Genomic DNA, 24,034 nt, shown 5'->3' on the forward strand with positions numbered 1-24,034 from the left:
TACTTCTTTGCAAGAGTCTTCACCTGCTACTAGCATGAACAATGATCCAGGTAAGTCATGGGATAGTTGCACTGGTGACTGCTTCATTCCTAGCAGTCACATGTGCTTGCTCTCTTCTGCACCTGGTACTCTGTATGAAAATTCATGCAGTGTTACATAAGAGATTAATAAAAGGCATCATCACCCATATGAACCATCAACTCAAAATATACCATTTTTCAGAATTTAATAAAAATTCTTCCCCCAAGTTTGCACAGAAGGGAAAGCATATTTTTTAACTGATTAAACATAGCCTTTACAACTCCCTTCTCTTTATTCTTTTCTCCCATCAAGGGATAAGTTCAAGGCCAGATGGGTGATATTAAAATTGTGAAATTCCTACTTTAGGAAAACTGGTGTGAAGTTCCAGATTGCAATTACAGACCACAGGTTAAGAGACCCACTTCGAGGTTCTTAACGGTCCTTAAAGGCTTTTAACTGTATGGTTTTCTGTGGGCCTGTCATGGTAGGCAAGGGGTGAAGCAGCTTCTCACTTTATTCATGCCTTGCTCAGTGCCTAGAAACAGGCACTGTTTCTCTGCCCCAGCCTTGCTGGCAGCAGCTCACCAGCTGGGTAGGCTGTAGTGCTCATACAACTCCTCCCTTTTGAATTCTGAAGTTAGACCTCATGAAAAAGGAGAACAGCTGTCTCTTGGGAACTCAGGAGCCACATTTTCAATTTCCTTGTAGCTAGTGCTTCGGGTAGCTTCAAATCATTAGAAATGAGGGATCAGACTGGAGCCTTGAGTGCAGCCCTGAATACACCTCAGATTCCCAGTGGGGATCAGCCTTTTTCTCTCAGCTTCCCAGTGGTTAAGTTAGGCAGCTTTTAAGACCCCCTCCCAAGCACTTAAGTCTTTCCAGCAGCATGCAAATGAGCCCAGCACTCCACTGTACCAGGCAAGAGCTAAGGCAAAGTAATTCAAGCAATGCCAAGCAAATCCCGTGTGATTCAGGCCATCTCCCAGTCTTCTGGGAACCAGTTTCCTGGCTGCTATTCCACCCTTCCCTCAATTGCAATCTTTCAAAAAGTCATCCTCCCCAGTTAATTTCTTTTGTATGAGCCTCTAGAACTTTTTCCTAATTGATGCAACTCCAATAGGCTTTTTTGCTGCCCATGGACATCTGAAACAAGCAAACAAAATGAAACAAAAAAACCAGCCACCACCTTACAGTGAATGCTTGTAAGGTCACAGCTGAATTTCAGCAGCTTTCAAGTTTGCAGACTTTGAGTAACAGCCAAGAGCTGTGGAAGTCTGAGAGGAACATGTGATACTCCGAGCCATCAGTTGTAAAAGCTGCAAGTTTTCCCTCTCTCTTCCTACTTCCTTTCTCACAAATAAAACAAATTCAATGCTGAAGCAAATCTTAGGGGTTTTCTTTTTAAAACAAGCATAAGATTATACTTGTGCTGAAGTCAAGGTAGAGGAGAGCAAGACAGCTGTATCTAAAAGGATACAGCTCTTCCCACTTAGTAGCTCACTGTAATAGGATTGAAAAATATCACTGTCATCACAAGGTTTTAAGGTACCCTTTAAGGTACCAAGCAAATCCCATGAAACCAAGCATATTTTATAGCAGAATTGGTGTCTGACCAATTCTCCAGGTTAGAAAGCAAGACAGAAAATGCAAGTATTTTCTTTCCATGAACTTCTGGAACACAGTCAGACTTTTCCTCCATTACTTGGAATATTACTACCCTGTGAACTGATCCTACTTTTCTCATTACATCAAAGAGCAACAGTCTTTGAGGGCTGCAGACTCTTACCGCAGTTCCAGTTTTCCAGTCTGGCCCATCTGAAATATCTGAAAGGTAAATTTGAACTAAAGGAGTGTTGAACATGGTATCTTTAGAAAGCTGGATCCAAACTTTGATATAACCACCCACCAAACGGAACATCAAGCAAATTCTACAAGTTCTGTAGGGGATACCAGAAATCTCCCATAGACATAAGGTTGTATATGTGCAAAGAAAGAAAGTTTCACAGTCTGCTGATTTTAACTCATGAGAATGGTAACTTCAGGGAAACTAGACACTGCAAAAAAGTCTGGCTGAGTCCAGAGAGATGAATTCAAATGAAAGATTCTTGATGAAGTGAATTCTTCATCAGTGCAACCTGATGAAGAATTGCACAGCGTCGTTTCACTCGACGCTAAATTCGAATCATCTCTCCACACTGAAAAGGTATTGCTGATCCATAGCTTCCATTTTGGGAAGCTGTCAGCACACAACTCTACAAGAAGGGGGGAGGGGGGGTAAGAAAAGGGAAGACATATGTATACTTTCCTTAGCAGTTATAAAACAAAATGCAAAGTAGATGAGATTCTCCAACACGTTATCTGATAAACGGGGAATATTTCATTAAAATAAGGTAAAAAGCTGCTACTTCACCAGGCTGGCTAATAGGGAGAGATGAAAGAACAGGAAGAACAAGTGCACCCAGAGATGCAAAAGAAATAAGCAATTTTTGCCAGCAATCTCATTGACTGCATTTTGATACTGCACTGTAGATCAATGGAGACATGTTTGCCAAAATTCAAATGGGTACAGAAAGTGAAGTAACAAACAGACAGGACCATGGGAAGGTCTGACAACTTGTTGAAGGTAGCTCTTCGAGGAAAAAAAAAGAGGAATATGGATATTTGCTTGTATATAAGAGTTCATCCAGTTTTTCAAGGCGACAGGTTTGAGAAATCAGGAATATGAAGAATTTCCAGACTACAAAGCTGTGATTTCCTAGAATAAAAAACACTAAGTCTTTGTGGGGAAAATGAGGTAGCAACAAACTAAAATCAAGTCAATAAATATATTTTAAAGCATAAACATTTCCAGAAAAGCATGTAATGATGCTATATGGGCAATTACAAGTGTTACAGACATTACTGATTTCAGAGTTGAGGAGGCACAAACTGTTCAATAAAGTGAATGCCCTCTCTCTCTGCAATATTCAGGCAGTACTTTACAATTTTAAATGAATACCAAATACACTTTATTCTACATGTTTATGGGGAAAGAAAGGTTGCAGTGCTCAAGAAACTTCCCACAGTCAAGTATTCAGAACTACAGAAGTCATATTTCTCTTTTAAAAGCATGAAGGCTATATGCTGGTGGCAATGCTTTCTCTTATTAGAAGAACTTGTGAAGAAAAGTTTTCAAACCTCCAGTTTCTTTTCAGATGCACAATCCTTTTCAAGAAAAGAAAGAAAAAAACAAAACGAAACTTGGGTACTGGGTGGGTTAAATGTGTGTGTAGGTTTTTCTTCTGAGGATATCCATTCATTAATCATTTACAAGCCCACATACACATGGCAGCCTGCCTCTCTCAAGCGCACAGCATTCGGGCTCTGCTCTCTAGGAAGTGATACTCAGCTGTAGAGCACGAAAGCCTCAGGAGAACTATGTGATAGCTCGGTGCCAGGGTAAGTTCAAAGCAAAACACAAATCAGAGTACAAAACATTTTGTATCAGGGAGTGGTGTGCCTGTTGGCTGGAAAGGACTCACCTAAGTTCTCTACTCCAGAGCAGTGTGTCCCTCCCTGCCTTAGATCTCACACACCTCTTTGAACTTAAAATTACCCCATCAGAGCTGTGCTGCTCAACTCACTCAGAAGAGCAGGCATAGCTTTCCCTGGCACCACTCGCTCTTCTCAAGGATGCAAAGCTTTGGACAAAACGCTCTTTGTCCAGCACCACCTTCCCTGATCAGCAGACAGCATTAAATTGCATCTGAGGGAGTGGAGAGTCTGAATTGAACTTAAGCAGGCTCCCACTTTGTCCCCGAAGTAACACAAGCTGGCAGCAGATACCATAATGCTGACAAGCAAAGGATGTGTGCCACTCTAATGTTTTTTCTTCTCCCCAGGGCCAGGAAGAGAGCTCTACAGCAAACTTACAGAAGACCCAACACACTAGAAACATCTAAGAGTGCTCAGCATTACCGAAGGAAAAATCGGAGCTCTTCCAGACCTTGGATGCATCAGGTTCAGGGTGGCTAATGAGAAACAGCAGCTGCTGTTGCTGTCATCATCTCAAGACAACTGGGAGATGCCTAATTCACACCATGCTCTCCTCCCTCAGTGTCCAGGGGATGGCTATTCCAGAGTGGATAGCAATAGGCCTACAGGGATGGCCAAACTGTGCCTTGGAGGCAGCCATGGACCTGAGAGAGAAACTTCTGCAACTGCATGTTGCCAAATGTCAGGGAGCTGTCCTGCTGCCAAGGCAAGTTCGCTCCTGAGAAGACCTGCAGAGAGCGTCTTCCTCCATGCTAGCAGGGCACGGGGAGGAACAGGCCCATCAGGCACCACTCCGTGATTAACAAATCAAACCAGTAGGAACAGGTTTCAGTAAGGTGTTTGTTGTACACCAGTTCCAACAGCAGAGAAGGGCCTTCTGACTCATTCCATCCAACACCCCACCTGGGGAAGGTTCACATGACAAGGTTTTATATTTCCTCATTTAAAAGGCATTAAGAAAGCTATCAGCACACTTAGGTAAGCAAGCAGACCAGGGCATCAGTGATTACTCTGTATTAGCAGTTCCACACCTGCACTCTGTGGAAGGGAGGTGTGAGTTCACAGGAATATTTTCAACAGCCCGGATGTGTTACGGTGTGGCACGCCCTGGAATAGGGTGTTACTTTCTAATATCTTTATAGAAGTATTTTTGTTATTAGTTGCCTCCTATGTGCGCACAGGTGGCAGCAGAGACAAAAGAGGGATTCCTTCCTAACTCTGGGCAAAACTGAGTAGACAATTACAAAAAAAGAGAAGGATTTTTACATTTGTATGTTTGGGGTTTTTTTAATGTAATCTCAGAGGAACAGTTTTCCTCTCAGAATGGAAAAAACCAAACAGACAGTTAAGAAAATGAACCATCAGTTCCAACAACAGTGATAAGGCCCTAAAAACCCCCAACATTAAAAGTCCTGTAATGATTTGATTAAACGTGGGAGTGCATATTTGGGGCAAAATTACCTAAATGCTGCCAACCCATCCCAAAGTACTTTTTTCTTTCATTGCATGCACTCACCAACACTAGCATGGCCTTTGAAAGAAAAGAATGCACTGTGTAGGTGGGGGTATGCACACACTCCACAGCCTTCTGTGCCACTTTTCCTGTACAGCAGGTTTTAAGCAACCACATCCAACTTGATCATCCACTTTCACATCAATAATCTGCACACATAAACAACTGTGGCCACGTAGCACAGGCATTTGCAACAGACAGAACCATTTACAGTCAGAGCAGAACGCCTCTGCGGCTTGAGCTGATGCATCCTCAAAAAGCTTTAGATAGTTTTGAGCTGTAGAGTCCTAGAAGGTAATGCAAGAAGAGTCAGACAACAGCTGAAGGTTGCAGTATTAAAACTCTGAGAGAGTGTCTTTCAGTTATCACAGAATACATCTGAGATGTGGTCACCAGCATATCCCTGGGACACATCTTCCGCAGAGGAATGAAAGTATCCTCCTTGGCAAGCAGCAGCACGGCAAAGTGTAATTCTGCAAGGTACCAACGTTCCCTGTGTATCTTCCAAATTCAGATCATAAACCAGCGTTTTCCAGAGGCTACCAGGGGAGACATTTATCAAGGTAAAGGTTACCGTGCTGCCTAAGCAAAATGTAACAGTAATATTTAACATCAGCTGGAGGGTATCAGTAATACACACTTGCTTTTAGAGGAGAAATCCAGGTATTAAGGATATCAGAGTACCAGGAACAAAACAAAACTAGTTCAGACAGAGAGCTGATAAGACCTTCCTGTAAATATCAAATGTGAATTGTGTATCTGAGGAAAGCAAAGGACACCAAAAGAATGTCCATCTGCTGTGATGGTTTACCTTGGATTCTTGTGAAAACTGTTCTTTCACAGGACACTATCAGGACATTAATTTTGATATGCTCTCCATTCTATATGCACATGAAGATTCCTATTGTTTTAAGAGCCAGAAACACATTAGTTACTTGGTTTTAATTACATGAAAATTTAACTTGATGCACATTAACTTTTACTCTAAAGAGAGAATATTCAAGAGAGAATGGTTACACTAACAGCTGTCACATATGATCTTTAATAGCAAAAATTAACCATGTCTGCCATCACCAAAAGAAACAACCAGGGTAGCAATTTCATAGTAGGGAAAGGACCATCAGCAAGACTGCACAACTCAGGTTCTGTTAATATAATTTCACTTAAACGCAAAATACAGCATTTCCCTTCTTTAGTAAAGCTTTATTGTATTGTTTTGTATTTGTTGTATTGTTTAATAAGTGTATCAAAATCTGATTTAGCGAGTAGCAAAATAAGATTTATTTTATGCTCATATTTATATATACAAGTGATGACTTTGTGGTACTTAAGCCATAATCTCAGGAAAACAAAATCAGTTTCAGTGTGTCTTCCTGCTCAACTGTTACAACCAAAAAAATATTGCAATTTGTGACATTGAAATTCTTCTGGGGATTAAAAAAAAAAAGCTATTCTATTAAAGCCAAAACAAACCTAGAAAGTAATTTCAATGAACTCTTATGTTCCATCTCTAAGGGTTATTCTGGTAGCCAGTACATCTTAGCGGACAGAAGTTTAAAGTTTAACCATGCAAAAAGTCAGTCCTATAATCCAGGTCAGCACACAGCCCAGCAAGCTGGCTTAGGCAACCTGGCCTCTCCAGAGGGGGTTCTGGATCCCAGGAGCAGTGAATGTGAGGCACTGCACAGGGCAGCACTGAAAGCACTCAGTGTTAGCTCATGGATTTCTGTATGCTACTCCACAGCAGCACAAGTTAATCGTTAGGGCATGGAAGACACTTCTAATTGCATTCATGTTAGCACTCAAGTGCCAAACTGCAGTGCTTTGCTAACTAATCCTTCACATGCATAGATTGAGCTCTCCTTTCATGTAGGCAAACCCATCAGACATGCTCTGGCTCTGCAAGTTAGCCCAGACCACGTTTGTGACGTTCCTTAGGCAACACTGGAGCTCATCGTGCATTCAGTAAGTGCCGTCACTAGGTGGAAGTTTCTGAACTTTAAGATATTTTCATCTCATTAATGAGGGTTTTGTGGCAGGCAACTTTCTTTGACAGCAAAATGTATTTTGCTAACTAAACACACCCTCTTTTCCTGCATTAACACAGGCCAGGAAGAAAAGCACATTGACACTTTTATATCTCAGGGGATAGATTTTAATTTTGCTGGTGTCTGTGTAAATTTAAGATATGGATGAATGGAAGCATGAGGAATCAGGAAACTCTGCTTAGCATATCTTTAACTTTAAAAATTAAGAACCAAGCCTCCAGTAAACCCCTTAAGATCTTCTTTCATGCCAATAACCATTTTATTTTCTGTTCTCCTTCTTCCAGGAATCAGTGTAAGAATTTTAAAACATGGCATTCAGTTTGAAGGAAGTGTTTATCTGTCCACACCACTGGAACTTATGCAGCCAGGAGGTGTAAAAAAATTGTTACTAAGCATAAGCACTAAAAACTGTTTATGCTAAGAAAGTTAACTTCGGGGAGTTTTAAAGCTGCATATATTATGACACTATATGCCATCAGACCAAAGCTTTTAAACATATCTTAGAAAAATTAACCTTCCAGCAGTGAACTCCAAGGAGAAACAGGGCATAAGAAGGCAAGTGGTGTAATTTTCATCACTGAAATAGGGTGCATCACTGCATCACTGAAACAATTCAGCCAGGTCTTGTCCAACTCAGCACACCCTCAGTGCACAGTGTTTTAAAGGAGACTGTAGCAGAGCCAAGTACATTATTCAATTGATAACTGGTTATACAGAAGACTAAACCACTAAGCCCACATCTTTATTTCGTAGCCATGTCTCTTTCAGTTCACACTTTCCAGCTTTTAAAAGTTTTCTATCTACTGCTGTAAGATAAGCGCTTCCCACTCACATTTTATTGTTCTGTTCAGCTTGTGAATAAGAACACTAAACAGCAGGAGACAGTATTAAAAATAATTTCCTAGGAAAGTAAAAATAATTTGAAATCGTAAAATAAATATGGATTAGTTGGATCACAGCTACTTGGAACAACAGTATTACTCTATCACCCGAAAAGGCAGACAAAGACAAGGCACTCCTGAGGAGCATTAGTTTAAAATTGCAGTATTATTATGGTGTTTAACATGGAAATATCAGAAAATCCGCTCCAGCTTGAGTGTAAAACCTATTCCATCTTTGACCAAACATTTCAAGGCAATTTCAAACTTTCACACTTGTGTCTCCAAATTCACACATGAGAAGTGCTGGCAACTCATTATGCTCAAATTGAAACCAATTCCTCTACACAGCTACGTGTTCTGTCAATGTGCTGCTCAATGAAATACATCTATTTAGCAGCCCTGGGAGCAAGTCAGTATCTCTTGCTCTGTAACATTTCTAAAACATTAACTCACAGACACGGCATGAGAGGCTTAGCTTCACTCTCTCAAATACAGTGATCAGTGTAAGTGGTAGGCAGTTCATTATTTTTGCATTGTATTTCAGGTGAACAATAGCTTTACCTGCATAATGTACAGGGATTTCTATCTTTGGCCCTATGACGTAGTGACCCTCCTCCAGACTGTGAGCTGTGATTGTTGTCCACTGCCGACACGAATGTATCAGAAGATAATCACTCTCCCGAAGACCTTCTACAGTTTCTCCTGCAAAACAGATGTAGGGTTTTTTTAAAAACTAAAACAAGCCACACTTACTACATGAAGAATTAGGAAAACTTAACATGCATTTTATTCATATTGGTGTTTATTTTTTTCCAGATGTTTTGATAATTAAAAATTCAATTAAGTAAATTTCAACTCTACACAGTATTCACTTTTGCAGCTTAAGCATCTTACCTTCCAGAAAACAAACATGAAGCAAATTATGCCATGCATACAATATCACAGAGATGCAATCCAGATTACTGAGCAGTGGCTCTGGGGCTCCTTTTTCAGCTTTCTGCATAAACAGACTTTTCATATTTCTATTTCTGTCTGCCTATCTCACTCGATATAAATACTTGAGAGGTCCTTTAAATAAAGGAAAAAAAAAAAACCCAACACATTTTCATATTTTAGAAGATCAGCATCACACTACCATACAGTAGTAACTGGATGTCACACTTTCAGATACAGAGATTTCATCTTTATCATTCTATCCCTTTGCAAGCTCTTGCTTAATTAGCCATTCAGATGTCTATAAACTTAATCCTATCACTTAAGGAGGAGAAATGAATAAATATATATATATATATATATATATATATGAAAAAGATAAAAAGTCACACACACCAAAGTCCCCTCTCAGAGTGAAACTCAACCAGAAGCCTTACCAGACAATGTGTAGCCCACCTTTCTAAGGCACTCTCCTGTACTCTGGTATCTGTCAAATCCATCCCAAACACAGTCAGAGATCAAGACCCAGCCCTCTTTTCTTCCCCTGTCCCTAATAACTCCTCTGCATTTCTGCAGAGCATCCTCCTCTCCTCTATGGTTTGCAGTGCCTGATCAGGTCTAGAGTGCTTTGCTTGGTTTTCCAGCAATTGCAAGAGCCACATAAGACGGACCACTCAATGTGCCAGCTACACATCTCGAGCATGATATATGAACAAAATTTCACAGAGCAGGGAACTGTTCTGCATATCATCACAGAACTGCTCTCACACACCTGCAGTCCTGCTCAGTACCCTTCTGCATTAAGCACACCAAAAAACAGCCTTTCTCAAGGTGTCTTTAAAGCAGTCACTTGGATGTTCAGGAATACTCAGTAGGCACTAAACATGGGCCAAGAATAACGAAACTTCAAATTTCATTTTCCTTCTCTCCCATCAGCCCTCTGCAGCTACAGCCAAAAATAACACAAGTAGTTTAGCCCTGGAATCAAGTTTGGACAAAACCCACCCCCTTCAGCTATGCCAACAAACTGAACTTTCTCCTCACTGTCCTGATATTCCTGAAAGTCAGTGGAAGAATGAGAATTTCCTCAGCCCAGGGCAGCAGACGTTTCCTCTGTTCAATCTCTGCAGAGGACAGCTATTTCCCAGTAAGCTTTTTTTTTTGCCCACAACAGGCACTCTTCCATCATAGGCAGCAGCTTCTACACACCCAATTCCTGCCTGATTTCATGCTCCCATTCTATCAGAAAGCACCCTCCTACACGATTTAAAACACAGCAACTGGTGTGTGTGAGAACTGTTAGATTTTAAATCAGAAGAGACCATTACGACCATCTGCTCCTACACCCTTTGGCCACAGGATTCTGCTTGTTTCCTCCAGAAACTTGTATTTGGCTAAACAAGGGAGAGACCTGCCCCAACCTGCAGAGTCCAATAGATGGACTTCCATGGGAATGCTGTTCCATAGCCTGTTAAACCTTAAAAACGTTCCTGTTTTGCACATTTGGGTCTTTAACTTATAACCATGGGTCAACTGCTATGATGGGAATGTAGAGGAGAAACAAAAAATGTAAAAATTAAGAAGTCAAAAGGTATATACAAAGATGCTTAGTACCAGTTATTCTTGCTCCTATGAAGGTACGCTTCTAGGTTTCCTTCTTTTCCAGAGCACAGACAGTAACTTCCAGGTAAACAAGCTGTTTCCATGAACTGGTTTCCAGGTGCTCCTTGGACCACATCCCTTGGCGGCCTAGACAGCTGCTTAACACCAGTTCCTGATCCCTGGGAAGCACCACCCCTCCACCCACAGCACACTGGGATAAGTGATCTTGTAAAGCCTCGGGAAGAATGGCAAAATTGCCATGCATGGTGCTTCATGAGAACTCTTTGGTCCCATCCATATCTTGAAAGAAATTCAGATATATTTGCTGAAAGAATTATGCATCTGCTAATTTTTAGCAAATTATCAGCTCTCGGGCATCTCCTGTTTTCTGCTCACAGAGCAACTTCTACTATGTATAAAAATTACCTTCAGCTTGCTGCAGAGCTTTACAATTTTGAGGGAGAGCACAATAATAATAACAATAATAACAGTAATAATAATAATAATAACAATAAGAATAATAATAAGTGGTGTTCTTTGAAACTCATGTTTCAGTTTTGAGAGTTACACTCATGCTTCCTATAATCTGTGGCAACAAGTAATTATTCTGTCCCACAACAAAATCAAACCAAGGATACTTAAGGGAAGACCTAGTATTTTACTAGTTTCACTGACAGTGGTGAACAAATTTGGAATAAATTACAAAGCATTTCCAGTATGCTTTTTTTCTGCCTTACAATCTGTAGGTATAATTTCGGAATACCCAGAAAACCTCAAGGGAGGCTGGACTCTACATCCAGGATTGCAGGGAAATAATTACAGTATGGGTCACCCTCGAAGAATCTGAGGAAGATATTCTCAGGAAAATAAAGACACCCATTATGAAAAGGTGTTTCTAGCCATGGCTCACATGCTGCGATCTGTTTAAGTGGTTGCTCCACTAAAACTGGGTAGGACAGGTGAGTGTAAAAAGAGATTAGTAAGGCAGGTCCAAGAGTGACTATGTAATTGAGTCTGGAGCTGGAAGGAGCTGTATTTCTTTAAACAGAACCTTGGAAACCACAATTCTCATTACACAAATTATTTGCTGCAACTGATTACATCGGAAACGAATTTTGTGCTTTGCCACAGGAGACTGGAGGAGACAAGGTGAAGCAGGTGTGACAGGGAGGTGACATTCCCTGTGGCTCCTTAACAAAGGGCCTGTCCTTACCAAGCCCTGATCTTTCCTAACCATAGGTGAGACAGATTCCTGGGGTTTGCTTAACAGGAAGAGGCTCCTTGTCACCAAGGGATTATTGGACTCTCAGAAACACCTGGCTAATCATGGCCTCCATGCTATGTGAGGAAAATGCGACTGAGGACAACAAAGCAACTCACTTCTGTCTTCCCTTTTCTTCTACTCTGTCTCCCCCATAAGACTTGCTCAGTGATTTTAAAGTGGCTTCTTCTTGGAGGGGAGGACCTTCGAGGCTGGAGGCACCTCTGACTGACCCTTGCTACACAACTCCTGTCCCAGCCCAACCCAGGCCAGACTTAGCCAGGCCTTCACACTTTTCTCAGCCAACCATACCTTGCAAAACAGCCACACACATTCAACCTGATCCCACCCCCCCACCGCAGTAACGTAAGTTATGCAAGCCTTCCATTAATCACATTTTAGCCGTGTGGGAGAGAACTCGGCAGCCCTCACATTCACCAGCTACGCAACTCGGTTCTCACCTATTCAACACACTCCTACGCTGCTGCTCACATAAAAATAAGACGCCATGAGAAAACAGAGAACACAGGCCACTCATCTTTAGTAACAGTTTTGTCTCTTATGATCCAGTGTGGATTAGCTGCTCTATCTTTTCACCCTCTCCTCCCTGCCCCACATGCCTGCAGTATAATTAAACCACTACAAAGAATCTACAGGCAAATACTTGTGCTGGTCTTTTAACCCCCCCAAATAAAAGTCAAGAGAAGCAATGAACTACCACATTCAATTCCCCACCCTTCCCCAAGTTGCCTACCTCCTTCCAAAATATGAGTCAAGTTTATTCATAATAATGCCCAAGACTAAGACACCCATGATTCACTAGCAGCTCCTAAACCCTAAATAAAGTGTCAACACCCATCCTTGCCCGAGATGAAAAGCATCACACCTCGGAACTGAAAATGCAACCAGTATGTTCCGACACAAGCTGATCTCCCACAAGCACTCTGACCACAATCAGTATCTGGGTACTTCGCTCAGCACCACTGAAGTAGCATTGCAATAGGTCTTCAGGTGTTCACTGCAAATCAGATTCACTATCATTTTTTAATTGCATGACCCATTTCTCTACAATTCCTAAAACCCTCTAATATTGTCAACAACATCCTTGTTGAAGGGTAGTTGCAGGGGAAATGCTGACCAGGAAAGTAAAATCATTCACATGTTGATACAGTCATTAAAAAAAAAAAAGTTAATTGCTTCATTTAGAGTCCCATGCTTATTAAATACTACCTACATTAAATGCCAATACTACTTTAATAATTCTTTCCAGTTACAAAACCGGACCATCCACATTTGGCAAATCTTGATTCTGTCATTGTAAACACTCCAATTTCAAATTAACAGCTAACAATTGTAGCAAGACTGATGGAGGAGGGACATGATACCCCCATCCACAAATTCAGAGACGAAATTCTGTTTTCACCTGCAGTTTTTAAGAACCAGGTGAGAAAACAGAGGTCAGCTACATGCACGGACTGAGTTCATATATGTCTATGCTGCAGCACAGAAAGAAGCTCATTTCTTTTGAAAAGAGACCTCTCTGCAAGCTGTTGCCAGTGCTTACTTTCTAAAGACACACACATTTTTATTTAGTTTAGCATTTCACAATTCCAAAATGTCTGTAAATTCCCCAAAGTCTCAGGAGTAGAACTGAAGACCACTCCAGTTTTGAAGGAGACTGAGCACTCCTGTCTCCTCTTTGCTTCCTCCTGGATCACAGAATATCTCAAGCTGGAAGGGACCCATAAGGATCACCAAGTCCAACTGCTCATTTCTCACAGGACTACCTAAAACTAAACCCTATGCCTAAGTCTCATCAAGATCCTCCCTGAACTCTGACAGGTTTGGTGCCCTGACCACTGCCGTGGAAAGTCTGTTCCAGTGACCGATCACCCTCTCAGTAAAGAGCCTTTTCCTAATGTCCCATTACAGTCCACAAAAGAAAATTCACACAGGTCCCACTTACTCTGCTTGCCAAAGATAACAATGACTTTTCAACACCAGCCACTAAAGAAAACTCATGAAACAAATGAAAAGAACCAACAACAAACCAACAACAAAACTTTTAATGTTCTCCTCCTAATATTGAAAAACTAGCATTCAAGTCACTGCAAAATGTTCAGACCAATATGACTCACTCACTCACAGAAACTACAATGCTAAAAATAGGCAGTGATGTACAGGAATATAAACGCTTTATAACGCCACACACTTTGTCATTGTGGCTAAGAGTTTGCATCACTGCCTTAAAGCATAAGCTTTGCGTCTGGAGACATTAAAATAGTAGGTAGCAAGGTAATTCAGAGAAAGAGAAGTCATCACATACAAGGTTCCAGTAACATAACAGATTCCATTTACACATACCAGATGAGCTAGATACCATTTCCTCCTGCCAGGAAGACGGTTACGGACACATTCCACTCATCTCATTCATCACGGAGGACTGCAAAGTGAGCTTAATGCTGTTCCTTGCACATCAGTTCAAGCAGGCTGAATTTGCTCTTTCTGGAATGAAAAGGCTTATGGAAAAGAACCAGGAGCTCACAAGAAACTTGGGATGGCTTTTGTGAAATAACTGATGAAAAAGATGCCTGTGGAACCCCAGGGAAAACTCAGCAAGACTTAGGGCCATGTGTTTTCATTAAGCCTGAACACCATCTGCATGCAAGGTAACAGATGCCGTACAATTAAGTGCATCACCCGGACTGTCTTGGTCAGTTAAGTAGGTGGTGAGTTTAATTTTTCCATCTAATGTTCCATAATCATACTACATATCATTACATAGAAAAATCTCAGCAATATTAAAAATCATGACCGGGTACTCAGCCAGGTGCCTACCAAACCACACAAAAGAGTAACATCAACCTTATTCTCCCTCGAGTTTGCACTAATATTTGCCAGGAATGAAGTGTTAATTTGTGCCACTGGAAAAAGAAGTGGCTGGCTGGACAGGTAAGCAGCTATGCTGTGAAATAATTAGGCAGAACGGTCAGCATGTGGCTAGTGTTACAAGGGAAGGAGGTTTATCTGGCAACAACTGAAAGGTAAGAGAAAGCAAAACTATTAGAAGCCAGTAAAAAGAAAGAAGTGAGGTTCTTACTTATTCATCATGCTCCCATTGCACTGAGGAGCCCTACTTACACACTATCTGCTCCACTGGGCATGCAGCTTCCCTGGATGTTCCCTAGCTGAGGACCAAACAAGCCATGCATTAAGATAAACCTTAACATTACCCTACTACACCACAAAAACAAAAGGACAGCCCCACACAGTATGAAATGGAGTTATAATCTATCTATTGTTTAAAAAAAAAAGACAGTATTATAGACTTGCATGGCTCTGTGCAAAGAGACGTTTTGGGTCAGAGGGAGGTCACACTGCTAGCACAAATATAAATGCCAGCGCTGCTTTTTCATGGCAAAAGAAGGAACCTACAAAACCAGGCACTAGTAAAATAATAAAAGCTGTCTTGTTTTTGGAAAGGCAAACTTGTGTTTCTACAGACATAGCTAGTCACATAGCTCCCACACAAGGTAACACAATTAATTAGATTTCTTTTCATCTTATTGGGAGATCCATAGAAGGTAAAAGATGAAGCCAAGGCCTCTCCTCAGCACAAAAGCTAGGGGGGACCCCATCTAAAAATGGGAAGCCCAGGGCCGAGCACTGATGAGACAGCACACCTGAGGAGACCACACACAGGTCAGAAACACCTGGCAGCACACAGTGAGCACCTGGGAACTGCAGGCATCTCACACACTTCAGTCTCCTTGGCAGTGAGGGTCTGGGAGCTCCACAGGTACCTGCAAGCCTTTGCAGTACTACCAGGTGTTAAAACAAGGCTGGGTACCACAACATTCTTTTGTCTTTAAAAAAATTAAAGAAAGAAAGAAAAGACCAATCATAACTCAAGAGCCATTCTTATCTGAGAGTCTGTGTTTCCTCTTAGTGGTGGGCTAATCCTTAACATAAACTTCAAAGAGGTCTCAGCACTTTGGTTCTTTTTTAGCCAGTTGTTTGTTTGGGCTTCTGATCTCTTAAAATACAACACAACAAAAACCAAGGCATAACATCCACAAAATCCAGAAGATGGCAACTTCTTGTCCCATACAAACCAAGTAAGCTAAAACAAAAAGATGTACACCAGGCTGCATCACAAAGAGCATTTACTGTTAATTTGAATTTGGACTCATCTGATTCAGGGATACACAGAAGCACCACCAGTGCTCAAGCAGCACTGAGTATGTTGCTTTCATGGTATTAAGAGTACAAGTTCTCTGAAAAACATACACAAAAACCCCTCAGATTGTTAGCATGGGCAATAGGCTATGGAAAGAGAACTCTAAGTTCCTTACAACAGTGCACAGGACAGCTTCCATCTGACTTGCACACTGCTGTCAACACATGATCCTTCACCACCTCCAGCACTCAGCTGTATTACTGCCACAGCATTTCACTGGCACTACAGCTGCCTCTTTTCCTACAGATCATTTCACTAATACTTAGAGCTTCCTTCTCTTATAATGATGAGTTTGGGATTTATGTTTTGGGTGAAGAAACAAAAAGTTCTTGCTAAGTCTGAATATTTAAATTAGGACAAATTATTTTGTTATTATTCAGCAGGCTGTGCAACCTCTCCTCATGAGAACTCCATCTGAACTCTTGAGGGAGGGTGGAGGGAGAAAGTCAAACCTTTTGTTTTCTGCACACTGCATCATACTGCAGACTACCTGCTGTGTATTTTATCTATGGAGATGCACCTCAATGAATGTCAAAGACTAATAAATATTAAATTAGGGTGGTTTGCTTGCTTAAGCTTTGGCATCGTCCTTCGTTACTGAGTCAAATCTCCATTGAGCTGCTCAGCCTGCCAGTCCCATTTCTTCTGCAAAAGCACTGGTCTGTGATGTAGGTCAGCGGAAAAAGTTCATTAGGTACAGAACAACATCTGAATTTTCCAGACTGAAGTAGCAAAGCAAATTTGTAGGAAAAAAAAATCACATCACTGTAATGTTCCTTATAGGAAGAGGAAGAAAGTCCCAGAAATATTTTGCTACGTGATGAAGCCTACTTGTAGCAACGTTAGACTGACAAAAATCGAATTTTTTTTTATCACTATGACTGAACAGATGCTCAGAAGAGTTACTCTTGCATAAAATGCCTAATGGGAGAGAAGTAGAAAGAGCATGCAATTGCAGAAAACACTACTACTGAAGAAAAACCTTCTCTGAAAGCTGCTTCATGTTATCAGTCTCACTTTGTTATTCCATATAGACACAAAAAAAGGTTGATTAAAAAATTAAAATCAAGCTGATCAGAGAAACTTCCTTGTTTAAAAGAAAGCATAACAACCTGTGTGGGAGCGTATCATGCAAGGTCTAAATACAGACTGCCAGTAAGTTAAAAGGGTAAATATTGTAATTTCTAGGAGCAAATATTGTAGTTTCTAGGAGTAAGAAAAAAAAAAATCCAGCCAAACAACCCAACCAAAACAAACCCAAGGCACGTTAAAATTTAAACATCTCAGGGCTATATAATGTAGTGTACTAAATTTTTAATTTAAAGTGGGCAGATTCATTAGGAAAGCCTGACAGTGGTCTCAGCTGACTTTCTGTGTCTGAGCATAGTGGAAAAGATGAAAGCAGAAGGCTCTGTACCCAGCTACACAATCTTTTGAGCTTGCAACACAAGGATCTAGAAAAAAATTCCAGTTATATCCAGGACTATTGATAATCAGCCTCACTTTTCAGTTTCCCTTCTTCCTTCTCAAATTCCCAAGTAGTTTTCAATAGGTGCTTCCGTTTAACACTTCCATTCCTGCAGCACATTATTTGTGCTGCTTCCTATTATCTGAATCAACCAGCATTTCTGTCATGATTCAAACTGCAATTTAACACTCCTCTCTCTCAAAAAAAAAAAAAAAAAATCCAAAGTCATACTGACTTGACCTTCCATCAGTGGCACAGATTTCACATCTCGCAGTGGGTGAAAAGTTTCGTTTGACAGCATAAGGATTCATACTTATTTTGATTTTAAGATTACTTATATTATTCCTTCTTTTGCCAAAAACAAGAAATGGGGGAAAGTTGTAAGTAAAGCACGAAGATCAGGCAAAATTAGTTCAAATTCTTGTGTGCTGTCTCTTAGATTAAGATTCAACCTACTGGTCTTCAGAGTTGCTTTTTAATTACAAAAGAGTTTTAAAAAGTGCTTTTTATATATTTTTAAAAATATTTTTATTTGAGAGCTAGACATCAAAGCCAGCTCAGGTTGTGCCTCACAAACTCACCAACAGTTTCACACCATCTCTTCGTTAATTCGCTGCCGAGACAATGCAGGAAATGTCCATGAGATTTGTCCAACTCCATCCAGCCCAGAGTGCTGTCCAAAAGCTGGTCATCTGCAGCAAGGACTGCTACCAGCAATTACACTTGTTTCCACTTTGGATGGTGGAGAGAGGAACACTGAATCTTCTTGCAGCTTCAGGAAGAGCTGGGCAAGATACATCTACCCACAAAATAGTTTGTCCAAGGTGAAGCCTCTCGCCACTTGCACACCTCGGATGAAATGCAACTGCTGTTGGCTACACTGCAACAATTTTCAGTTGTCTGAACAGGGAATCCAGTTTGCTTCACTGACCCTACCTGCTCAGCGAGGAAGGAGCAAAGACAGCATCACCCCCAGACTGCCTTATGTTACTACCTGGGGTACTTTGTGCATTGATGTAACCCTTCAGCCCCACAGCACTGTGATCAGACTTTGCTCTGGGCAACCATTAAGTATTTCACAATCAAGAGAAAGGAGATAAGGCTTTATTTCTGCAATTTCCAATCCCTCTGCAAAAGCCTGATACAATCAAATTGCTTCAATCCCAACTGAAGCTGAACTTAAGCTATCATCCACTAATACCTAACAAGAGAGCAGAGACTCCCAACCACCTATTCTTTTTATGCCTGCCAGCAAGAAGACAGATTTATTTCTCTAGGATTAGCATTTTGCTATTGGAATGACTGGATATACCAGTACTGTTGCAACAAATCAGCATAAACCATAATCTCATTACAAAGCTATGGGACAGATTAATCCACTGAAAAATCCAGTTTGTTCCAAGGCAAGCTTTTCCCTAGCTGCAAATATACAGAGAGAGCATCTCAGTGAGTCTTCAAAAAAAAAACCTGTTTGACCTACTGCAGGGAAGAGAAGAACAAATATTTAAAATAAGCAGTAAGTGGAATTTTGGTGCCACTGCCACTGATGGTAAACTCTCTGCTGACTTCAGCAATCTCACAGTTTCAACCTTGGCATCTTGCTTTCTTTGTGTTCATAAGAAAGCTAGTGAGAAAAAAAATGAGAAAGAGTAGTAACAACACAGATTTCATTGAGCTTTGTTTGTGTTTATTTCAAGCCTTCAGAACTAACATCCCAGAATGAGAAACCTTACTTTTCATGAATTCAAGCCAAACAAGCCAAAACACATCTTTCAACACAGACTGCTCTTCACTCCCACACAGGGGGAAAAAAACCACTCAGTACAACAACATCTTAACATTCACATTCCAAAACACAGTAACTTTCTGTTGCTACCATAATTACTCTTCTTATTAATATTGAGCACCATCAGATGTAACTGCAGATTTGCTGTATCCTCATGACAGATTTAGTTCTATGATTGATCAAAACAGTCCAACATCATGGTTACTTACAACAGGCTAGAAAATATCAGCAATTCTTTAAACTATTCTGATACTCTGCAACAAGTTGTGTATGTGGCAACTATTAATCATGGTAAAAAAGGAAGGGAAAAAATATCTTAGAATCACTCAATTCCTCAAAAAATGAGATTCTTATGGAAGAAAGCTCTCTGGTTTTGAAGTCACCTAAGACCACAAATCTGAAGTGCTAAGAATAATAGCAAGGAATGACAAGTCTAACTGCACTTCAAATGGTCACAGGTTAGAAACATTGAGGAGAAAGCTAAGTAACTTTTCATTGCATGCAGGAGAGGTTCCAGCCTAGTTCATTGTTATCATAGGGAGCGAGAGAAAGGAGTTATGTTGATCCCATACGTAGTTAATTTTCCACTTTGAATTCTCATGGCCAAAATCGAGGGGGTAAAAAAGTTAAAATATTGATCTGCCCTTTGCAATCAAGGCACCAGGCCTGGAAAGGAAGAACGCAAAGAGCAGCTTTCAAAAGCAGTCTGATAGGTACAGATAAAGAGAACAACAGTGCTACCTGACCAAAGGAAAAACACAGCAGTAATGAGACCTCTGAGCAGCTTGCTGCCATCCAAATCAGCTCCTTTCAATACTTTATTAAGAGAACCAATGTTTTCTTTCATTAGAGGCAGGCATTCCTCATTCTAGAGAGCTCCTGCTCAGATGTGTCTATAAATACTGTGAGGTCCACTGGAGGACACACTTCCAAGCATCTCTTTAGCATCAGGTGCCCAGCTGGAGAAGCTTAATACTTCAGAGGTGGGAGGTCAGCATTTAACATTGCACTTAACCCACTGGTACTGACTTCCTATTTATTCCAAGCACAGATACAGAATGGTTGCTTCATTTGATCAAGCCAGAGGCAGCTGCACTCCTTTGCTGCTGCACAAGTCACAGGCAGTGGTTGGGAGTGTGGTCAGGGAAGGCTGGGTAAACCTCCCCAGATTTGGGATGCCAATGAAGAAAATTTTAACCCTACCAACCTCATGGATTTAAGAGCTAGAATTTGATTCCAGATTCTGCCCTGGCAGATGGAGAAACAGCCTATTCATTCATACTTTTCCTGGGCACAGCATGAGAGCTGGGGAGCTCTCATTGACAGTTATTTATAATTAGATGATATTTTAAAATAGCATCCAAGTAAACACGCTCTATCCTCTCATTATACATCCCAAGTCCTAAAGGGACACTATGCCACTTTGTGTTGCACAGCAGTGATCCCTGCTTGAACTTGGGGCATCTTGGATAAGCTCCCAATTAAAAATAAAGTAGCCCAAACGCAGGAGCTGCTCAAGCATGGTTTTCTTTGGCTTTCAGAGAACTCACCATTACAATTTAATTTGTCTCTCATCTTTCTTGCAGCCTGGGTTAAGGATGAAATAAAAACAGCTGGAAATGAACAGAATTTCAGCTCTGCTGTGAAGTGGGGTTGTCACCTGGCTGCTTGCCCAGTGGCCTGGTCCACCTCCCCATGCCCCCACAGTCTAAACGGGCACTAATGGACTGTGCACACACGGCACCCGATTGCTGGAGCTACCACTGCCTCTGCATTTCAGCTTCATCCACCCAGCAGAAGGCATCCCTTCTGCTCAACCTGGAAAAATTCAAGTAGCACTAATAAGTGGGTAATGCCTCTTCAAACGTGGGCTGACTGCATACAGGGACAGAAGTATGGATGTTCAACTCTAATTAGGCACCTCTTTGGTCTGGTTACATCTTGGAACAGTATCTGAGTAATATGGGAATGCTAACAGGAGGAACACAATCAAAGCAGCCCCTATGTCTTTTCTGAACAAAAACAGTCTTAATGCTGCATGCAATTTATTTCCATTGTTTCAGAGAAATCTACACTTTAAGGCATAAAAAGAATGGCTTTGCTTTTATTGAAACATAAGGGACAAGTGAATAACAGCTCTTTGATAACCTTTCTAACACCTTAAGAAGGCACACACAAAAACCCCCCAAAAAACCCCATTCCTGTGGAAAGGAAGGCTTCTACTTTTGGTAAGCAGCATGCAGAACACAGAGTGAACAAAGAAAGCCCATCATGCCTCACTCTCCCCTTGAGGGTACATTTATCTTTGCCCACAGGCAATTTGGTCTTAAGATATTTTGTTATACATTGACAGGAATCCAAATGATATTTGACATTGCAACCCATAAGACATGCAAAAGGAAAACCTTCTCCTCCAGCTTGCTCTACATTTGGCTGCAGTGCTGCTACAGCTTTGCTGCTGGTCTGCAGCCACATCCTGAGTGCAGGGGCTGCAGCAACACGTCTGTGTAACTACATTTTGTATTTTGAGCCCTCTCACCTCTCTGAGTCACACATGTGCTGTTTCTATATTTTCTTGCTATGAGTTTTCTGCTTTACATTCAGAGATTAAGACAGGGGAAAAAAAAAAAGAGAAATTAACTAAGTGCAACTCAGGTAAGATCTCAGCTTAACTCTATGCGTGTGCGTGTGGCCCCTTCAAAAAGGAAATGGGGCAGTTTGTCCTTTGAATAAATAGAAGCCTAAACAAAAAAGTATTAAGAAAGAAGCAAGATAATCAAATGTTTTAGAAGCCAGTTTTCAGCAAGGTTATACACCTAAGATTGTCCTTTTGGCTCATCGCATCATATCACAAACGGACAAGGATTACTATTATTCTTACAAGTACACAGCATCCCCATTCATTTTCTAGGTCAAGCAAGCAATCAGTGTGGGCTGAGAAAAGGAAGCATTACATGCAAAACCTATCAATTCACATTTGAGTCCTGCCAGCAAAACTCCCTTCATTGAAGTTATACAAAACATCATGTCAACAGCAAAGTGTAGGACTCCACAGGGGGAGATCCCACATTTTCTGCCCTGATATCAGCCACCCCTCTGAAGCAGGGAAGGAATTGCAGCTCCTTCTAACAGCAGTGAGCTGCAATTCCAGCTTCTGCTCCCAGTGACCAGAAACACTGAAGTCTCTAGAAATGCCTAAAGTAACTTCCCCTGCTTGCTTTCTCACTTCTGGTAGCACATATGAAGCTATCCCTCCTGGAACACGCACAGCCGAACACCACACTGCTCCATTCTGCCACTGCTGGACAGTACTGGGGGTTTTACCTGACAGCGACCCTGCAGATAACCTTGCAACATCTCCTGGAAGCCCACAAGTGCAGGACAGCCGCCTGGGGGATGGAACAAATGACACAGACTGGAGCCAAGGGTTCCTTGAACCCACCATGCCCTAAAGGGACACACTGAAAGATGCAACAGGAAAGCTGGACAAGAAGAGGCACTTATGCACAGATCTCCTTTTTCCTCCCCCTCCTTAAAGTTTCCTTCATTTTTCCACCCCAATATTCCCTCCTTCATCTCCAGAATGGTGAGGTACCAAGAAGCAACAAGAATAGCATTCAGTGGGGCAAATAAGCAAAACTGCCAGTTGGAACCACCACAACAGAAAAGCTGCAAACTGAAAAACAAACACAGGAGAGGGGGTATCCAAGCATTTGTGGGCTACTTGGAAATAGTTCCTGGAAGTTAGTAACTTGAGTATTTAGACTGCATAGCTCTTACAAACCCAGCTGCAAGGCAAACATGCTCTGCTTCAGTCTGGCTCACGCAGTGCTCCCCAACAGCCCTGGCAGCACAACACCGACTCAGAAGCAGCTCTGAAATGACAGCTTATGGTACACACAGGGACCTTCCTCCACCTGGGTCAGTCTTGGGCACACAGCCTGTCCCTTCAGGACAGAGTGAAGGCTTATTCACTCTCTTTGGGGTGGTGAATCTCTGTTCTCTGTGCAACTAGCCCATATCCTCCTTGCAGAGCAGAACAGTGTCCCCACACAGCCTCTAGTCCAGCGTGTCACCTTTGGAGGATGCACACCCCCACACTGTATCCCAGCCAGCGGCTGGTGCTCCCCTAAACAGTAGCTGCAGTCCCCCAGCCTGTCCCTGGAAACCTGTCACCCATGGAGCCACGTCCTTACCCATGCCAGGTAGATGTTTTGCCATGAGGGCACCAAGACAGAAAGCAAAGCAGCACATGGTACATAATGGCCCATCAAAAGGGGCTTTTACTTCTTTACTCAGCTTTTCTTCCCACTCCCCCAGCTCGGACTGTAAGGAGAAATGCCCCAACTTCCTTGTCGCCACCACAATGTTCTCCCTACTCATTTCACAAACAGAATTGCAGCATGTTGTGTTTTATATAACATCTGAGTCACTAAGGTTCAGCCCCAATATGAAGCAATTCCAGTATCAACTTCATCAGGTTGAGCTCTTGGGCATCTTCCAGCCTCCGAGACCATGTTTAAATCTTTATTCTTGGTTCTCTTAGAAGCCCAGTCACATTCTCACAAACCAAGGAAACATGCACACATCCAAGTTCTCTGTGATTACAAGATTGTAACATCCTGAGAGAAAAACCCCCAAACCAAAAAGGACACTTTTCAAGTAATTTTGCATTTCTTGAAGGTCTGCACTTTCAGGAAGCTCCAAGTGACCTTCCCCACTGCAACAAGATTTGCTGCTTTTCCAC

The 24,034-nt window shown here is 41.6% G+C and overlaps 1 protein-coding gene across 2 annotated transcripts in view; it reads right to left on the reverse strand.

Moving 5' to 3' along the window:
- GAREM1 (GRB2 associated regulator of MAPK1 subtype 1) overlaps positions 1-24,034 on the reverse strand; it is a 102,318-nt gene that overhangs the window by 70,858 nt on the left and 7,426 nt on the right. The window contains exon 2 of one of the 2 annotated variants that reach the window (XM_032124336.1): positions 8,559-8,699. In XM_032124336.1, the coding sequence (XP_031980227.1) occupies positions 8,559-8,699 (141 nt within the window). Of the gene's footprint in view, positions 1-8,558; positions 8,700-24,034 lie in introns of those variants that run through there. The other variant, XM_032124352.1, reaches the window with a different exon arrangement.

Source organism: Corvus moneduloides, chromosome 1 (genome assembly GCF_009650955.1).
Source record: "Corvus moneduloides isolate bCorMon1 chromosome 1, bCorMon1.pri, whole genome shotgun sequence".
NCBI classification, from domain to species: domain Eukaryota; kingdom Metazoa; phylum Chordata; class Aves; order Passeriformes; family Corvidae; genus Corvus; species Corvus moneduloides.